Source organism: Physeter macrocephalus, chromosome 19 (assembly GCF_002837175.3).
Source record: "Physeter macrocephalus isolate SW-GA chromosome 19, ASM283717v5, whole genome shotgun sequence".
Taxonomy (NCBI): domain Eukaryota; kingdom Metazoa; phylum Chordata; class Mammalia; order Artiodactyla; family Physeteridae; genus Physeter; species Physeter macrocephalus.
Window position 1 is genome coordinate 11,819,403 of NC_041232.1, and position 6,875 is coordinate 11,826,277.

General features: G+C 55.9%; 1 protein-coding gene across 1 annotated transcript; it reads right to left on the minus strand.

Annotated features, from left to right (window-relative positions):
* Positions 1-2,327: 2,327 nt before the first annotated feature.
* SDS (serine dehydratase) lies at positions 2,328-6,664 on the minus strand. Its single transcript, XM_007104629.3, has 7 exons — positions 6,512-6,664; positions 6,177-6,216; positions 5,817-5,956; positions 5,627-5,718; positions 4,649-4,876; positions 3,723-3,847; positions 2,328-2,997 (listed from the first exon to the last, which is right to left on the minus strand). Exons 1-7 carry the CDS (start codon positions 6,662-6,664, stop codon positions 2,789-2,791), a joined length of 987 nt encoding a protein of 328 aa, XP_007104691.1. The 3' UTR covers positions 2,328-2,788.
* Between the last annotated feature and the right edge of the window lie 211 nt (positions 6,665-6,875).

Consider the following 6,875-nt stretch of genomic DNA (forward strand, 5'->3'; position numbering starts at 1 on the left):
TCACTCAACATTCATTCATTAGCGAGAATTTATAGAATGCTTAGAACATTCAGGCACTGTTATAAGGTCCTGGGGATACCTCAAAACAACAGGTATTCCCCGCCCAAAAAAAATCCCTGCTCTTGTGGCGTTTACATTGGGGAGGTAGATAGTGAAAATAGACATACAATGTGTAAGATGGTGGTAGATGCTCTGGAGAAACGAAAGCACAGTTGAGGGCTGGGGATGGATTTGCTATTTCTTTCTTTTTTCGGCCTCGCTGTGTGGCTTGTGGGATCTTAGTTCCCTGACCAGGGATCTAACCTGTGCCCCCTGCAGTGGAAACATGGAGTCTTAACCACTGGACTGCCAGGGAAGTTTGCTGTTTCTCACCATAGCTTTACAATTCTTGTTATCTGGAAATTGACAACTTGTGGTTCTAAAAATTAACTTTTCTGCTGGTACATTTTCCAGCTCCCTTAAGAGTGTTGTCTTTCCCAGGTCTCTTGAGCTCACAACAGCCCTGTTAGGTGGGGTGGGCCGGGATGTTCACATGTGGTTAAAAGATGAGGATGCAGACTTGGAGAAGGGAAGTGACGTGCCTGAAATCTCAAGTCTTGGGCCCTTCAGAACTAGGACGGGGGCCCAGGTCTGCAGACTCTCCCACGGGACACAGCTCTCCCTCCCCATCTCCTTGTGATGGCGCAGGCCCCAGCAGAGCAAAGGTCACCGCCCCCCACCACTGTGCGCCGGCCACTGGATCTTCCCAACCCTCTTGAGGCTGAGGCTTTTATGAGACCCATTTGGCAGATGAGCAATCAGAGGCTCCGGCTGGTGGAACTCAAACAGGGCCACTCTGTAGGACGGGGCAACTCTTGTCTATTCCCTAGAATGATTCTGGTCCCTCTTTCTGCTTTTCAGGAGTTAAGGGTAGGTGTGAAGCTAAGGTGACTGAACAGAGAATGGGGGGTCGTGCAGATGGTCCTCCACTGGAGCTCCAGCTGATCCAGTAAACCTGGAGACCTGAGTTCACATCTCAACTCGGCCACCTACTTGACATGGGACAAGGAATCTCCCTTCAGCCTCAGCTGCCTCATCTGTAAAATGGGCATAAGGGTCATCTGACCCTTTACAGGGGCAGCCTGAAAGGCAGTTTCCCTCAGCACCTTTGCCCTGGGAGTTTCCCACAATCTTCAGCTTCAAGATGGCAGCCGCAGGCTCATCTGTGACTTCTGTCCTCCCCTGCAGGACAAGGCTCTGGCCAGCTGGCCGGCCCTGGCCCACAGCGGCTCCTCCTTTAGTGGGCAGAGACGTCTGCCTCCCTTCTTTGGGGGTTTTGTGCCTGATTCAGGCGGGACAGTGGAAGCTGGGGACTCCTGTTCTGGGCAGGTTTCCCTGAACTGAATGCTGTTTTAGGCCCTGTCCCCCTGGGAACAATTCTGGGGCCAAGGGGCTGATGATTTCCCATCCCTGCCTGCCCTTCCCTGCTGTCCTCTCTCCTGGGTTTTTAAAGTACATGTGCTGTCCCTGCTGGCTGGAAAGCAGCATGTAGACCTGTCGCTGGGATGGGTTTTCCCTGAAATTTCACAGCACCTGCTGTTTGTCAAGGTGGGTGGGGGGCTGCAAGCCCCTGTGGATCTGTGTGGTATCCCGAAGGGTCAGGTTGGTTCTCCAACTTCACTTTAAACTTGGGGATCCACTAGTGTCCCAGGGGCCGCTATAGGTAGTGCAGGGGTGTTCTGGAGTGGCTATGGGGGGCTCCCTGCAGGACCTCCAGGCAGCCCCGGCAGTTCCTCTTCTGTCTGGTTTATAGGCTGGCTTCAGTGACGTGCTCTCCTTGGAAGAGAGGGTTTGTGTTTGAGAGGGTTTGCTTGACGTTGACCAGAGATGGGCGTCCGGTGTCAGTTTACACACCACCACGAATGGGGGGCTCACTACTCCGCTCCCGGTGGTTCTGTGATAAAATCATTGTGTTATCAGGGAGGACTTCTGATCAGGATGAGGTTGGACTCTTCTGCCTCCACTGGAGGCCCGCATCCCCTCCCAAACCCCTCGTGTTCAGCACAGCTCCCCCTCACCTGCTCCCTGCCACGCCGGGATGCCCGCTCCCGGCACACAAGCCCCGCAGGAGTTGGGCTCCTGGCCTCCAAGTGGGAGCCCGGGGTTCCCAGGGGGTGGGGGTGGGGGTGGAGGATGGAACGGTGCTCAGTGTTGAGAGCCGGGGGCGACAGCAGGCACGCTGGGGTGGGAGGGAGGGAGGGAGGGAGGAAGACAGCCATGATGGGAAAACTCAAAGGAGCTTCATTTCAATAAATAATGCTTTTCTTCTTCTTCAGTGAAAGTTTGCACATTAGAAAAGTGAGTAAGGATGGACTTTGGGCTTTCTGGGAGGAGAGACAAGATGGTTCTTCCACCCTGGACTGCGGCCCTGTCCACCTTCCCAGGGAGAAAGCCTGGGTCGGGGACATCTCATCTTGAGGAGGCCCCGCTGCTGTGGTTCCTGTCCCTCCTGCCCACCCTGCTCTGGGTACCTGGTCTATTCCATGTGGGCGGTGGTCACCCTAGCAGGGGTGGATAAGAGCGGCGGGCGGGGAGGGACCACAGGGCAGTCACACAGATACCAAAGAGGTTCAGTTCACAGCCTTGCTGGCTGCTTCCCTCCCGGGCCCTCCGCACAGTGTCCTCGTGAGAATGAGGTTACCGGCTGGCCCGGGCCACAGGCTCCCAACAGACACAAGAATAATATTTTAACAAGTCACTAGATAAAACTCCAGCCCTTCCAGGCGTCTCCCGGGTAGGGGAGGCGTCCTCACTGGGGCAGCCCACTCTTCATGCCCAGCTGTTTCTTGAGCGCCGGCAGCTGGGCCAGGCTGATGTTGCTGCCCCCACAAACGATGACCACGAGGGAGGACAGTGGGGTACAGAGCTTCCCCTCTCCTTGCAGCTTCTGAACCACGTTGCTGTAGATGGCAGCCAGGGCTGCCCCACAGGCGGGCTCCACCAGAATCTTCTCGTCATCTGCCAGAGGAGGGGGATGGTGAGGGTCGAGCCAGAGTCCCGCAGGGTGCAAGGGAACAGTTGGGCCACTGATAAAGCATGAGCCAATCAGCTCTCAGCCCTGGGCACAGACTCTGGCCCTGGACCAACCCCACTCCGTCATCATTACCCTACATTGAACTTCCAAGGTCTGAGCCAGGGCTGAGTTTCATCATCAGTGCTAACACTGATAAAATGATTGTAATTTCCTGGGCACCATGTTGAGGTTTCTGAGGAATCATCTGAGCAAGAGTGCCAGGTTGATTAGCCAAACTAACTGTGAGTATAGAATTAAGTGGCAGCTTAGGTGTGTGTGTATGTGTGCGTGTGTGCGTGTGTGCGTGTGTGTGTGTATGTTTGTCATCCTTGTCCCAGGATGAGCCCAGTAAGAGTCCAGCTTAGTTACAGACCCACCTCTGAATCCAACACTGAGGCCCATAGTTTCCTTTTTTACCCTGGCTACCAGGAAACTCAGAGCCAACATTTTAAATACTCTGTTATTTTTCCTTGCTGTTATCAGACTGACTTCTTCATTTGTCCCGTTGGTCTTTCTATTTTTACCACCGCATTGCATTAACTTCCATTAATGGGAAATTCCAGGGAGGGACGGGAGACAGAACTGTGAATGGGATCCCTTGGCACGCCAAGTGGACAGCCACTTAGGTCCTGAATCGGCAGATTGGGTCTTGAAAGGACTTGGCACATACCCACAAACTTCTCAACAGCGGCCACAGCCTCCTGGTCCGAGACAACTTCAGAGAAAATGGGGTGTTCCTGAAACACCTTCATAGCCTGTGCTGTCACAGTGGTCACACCCAGGGCTTTGGCAACACTGGGAGAGGCAAGGATGGAGAAGGGGGGAAGAGATAGGAGAGAGGAGGGAGGCAGACCACGTGACTACCTTCTGGCCAATGAGAGGTAAATGGAAGTATCGTGTCTTTAAAGGGAGGGGGCATAACTTCTTCCCTGACTTCTTCCTGCTAGCTGGAGTATGGGTGTGATAGCTGGCACTTAAGCAGCTATTTTGGGCCATAAGTCTACAAGATAAGGATTATGGAGAACAAACTCAAGGATCCTGGGCCCCTGGCTTCGTGGAGTTGCCCCTGGACTGCCTACCTCCAGATTTTTTTTTATATATGAGAGGAAATAAAGTTCAATTTTGTTTAAGCCATTGTTATTTTGGGCTCCTGTATAATGTGGCCAAACCTAATCCTAATCAAACACCCTCTGTCAAAGGTTTGGGGCTGGGATCAGAGCTCCTTGGGAGCAGGAGCTGTGTTTATTCACCACTGTCTCCCCAGGATCAGCCAGTGTCTTGCACATATTAGGGGCTCAGTAAATGGTTGGTAAATTAGTGAGGTGTGTAAAACCCTGCCACAGAGGAACCCAATAAATGATTAATATTAGACTTTTCATGCCAGGAAGTGTGATGCTCATGGTACAGAGTCACACAGACTTGGCTTTGGTCCCAGCCGTACCACTCACTGGCTGTGTGACTCTGGGCAAGTGACCAAAGCCTCAGTTTCTTCACCTATAAAATGGGCCTGGCATCAGAATCTGCCTCACAGCCAGCACCGCGGGGGGAGCTCCCCAACGCTCGCGGAACATAGTGGCAGCACCCCTGCCTACTTACCTGGTAATCTGGGGCAGCGTGACAAGCTTGCCGGCCTTGGTGGAAGCGTGGAAGCTGTTGGCTCCGATGGTCTCCATGGCGATGATGGGCACGTCCCCCCAGCCCACCTCCACCAGCCCCTGGGCCACTCCGCACAACAGGCCTCCACCCCCCACCGCCAGCACGATGGCCCCCGGCTTTGTGCTCATCGTCTCCTTCAGCTCCTTCACGATAGAAGAGTGGCCTTCCCTGGAGGAGGTTGGCGGGGGGGCATGTCAGGGCCGGGCTTCCTGGAGACACCAGGCGGTCCTGAAGATGCTACTTACCCTCTGTATTTGCCCTCATCCCAGGCGGCTGATGGGCCTCGGGGCTGGTCACCTCGTCCCCGACTCCGCCCTGATTTCCAGCTGCCAGAATCTGCATCTCTACCTGAGGGCTTTCTCTGGCCACTGGAGCGCTATGACTGTGGCAGCTGGCGGTGCCAGGAGATGAACCCCCCCTGAGAGCAGCCCTCTACCAACTATGGGGACTAAGAATTACGGGAGTTGATGCACAGACGCCCCAGCATCATCTTCTGCAGGTGTCGTAACTCTGGTTCATGTTCCACACTGGCCTCCCGGGGTCTCCGGGGGATTAAGCTGCAGCTGCCCACAGAGGTCACTGGCCCGTCAGTGCTCTTTATTGGCTTCCCTCCTCACTCCTCTAACGAGTCACCTCCCGAGTCAACTGCTTTCCCTGAAATCTTTGTCTCGGGGTCTGATTCCGGGGGACCCAATCACACACACCTGTGTATCTGAGCCCATGTGTTCGCTCACGGTCAAGGAGAATGGGCATTGGTGCACGTGTGTGTGGACACCAGCTGCCAGGCCTGTGTGTGTGCTTCTACAGGATGATGTGCGCACACGCGTACACCGCTGTGTGTGCATCACGGCAGGTGGCTACTCAGTGGTGTAGCGGGGTGGTCACCACCCACCCCGGGTGACCCTGGGCTCCACGTACCAGATGAGGGGGTCATCAAAGGGAGGGACGTAGATCCAGCCTGAGTTGTTTTTCGCCAGGGCCTTGGCCACCTTGACAGCCTCATCCAATGTCTGCAAGATCACAGAGGAGGCGGGAGGGGTGAGGGGCTGGGGGACCCAGCCCTGCTGCCGGGTGCCCTCCGTGGCCCCTGCCCCAGGTTGGCACTCACCTCACCCACCACCTCGACCATGGCGCCCTCGTTCTTGAGCCGCTGGATGGTGAGGGCAGGCGTGGTGCTGGGCACGACGATCGTGGCTGGAATGCCCAGCTTCCTGGCCGCGTAGGCAGCTGCCATGCCTGCGTTGCCTGCTGCCGGGGGTGGGGGGTTGGATAGTGTTAGTGGGACTCCCTGACCTCCAGGCTCTGAACCCTCCCTGGGTGACCGCTGGCCTCCAGCTGGAATTCTAAACTGGGACTTCTGCAGACGTTTGCAACGGCTCATTGCTGGGGAAACCAGGGCCCAGAGAGGTGGAGCCCCTGGCCCCAGGACACACAGCAGAGGACAGGAGGAGGCATGCAGGCCACTTACCTGAGGAACAGACAAAATGTTCACAGCCTCGCTCAGCCCACTGTAGAGATAAAGAGGGAGGGGATCAGGCCGTGCATCTTCCCTCCCCAAAGAGACTGGCTCAGGGAAGGTGAGGGAGAGGCAGGCCACTGATGGCTCTGGGATCAGTCCACAAGGGGACCCTCTGGACTGGCACCCCTTAACCAGAGGAGGTGTTAGTGGTGGGTGCTCAGGCATCGCGGGGAGGTTGCAGGGCCTAGCCTGTAGCTCCTAGGATTTCACACGGCACTGGCCCTGGCCTGTCCAGAAAGAGGACCTGCCGCACTCTCCCAGGTGACGTGGAGCCCATGCTGTACCGTCTTGCAGAGGTGTCCGATGCCCCGCATCTTGAAGGAGCCGGAGGGCTGGGCACTGTCTATCTTGAGATAGACGGTGGTGCCAGCCACTTTGGACAGGGTCATGCTGTCACGGACGGGGGTCTTCACGTGCAGGGGTTCGCCTGACATCATTGCTGGGAGAAAGGAAGGAAACCCAGAGGGTCAGGGGAGCTGGCCCTGGTGGCAGCTGCTGCCATTCAGTAGGCAGTGTGGCTGGGAGGGACCCTGTCCCTCACTTCCCAGGAGGCCAAGGACAAGGCCCAGATTATAGCAACCTGGAGACCTGAGTTCAAATCTCAACTCGGCCACCTACTTGACAGGGGACAAGGAATCTCCCTTCGGC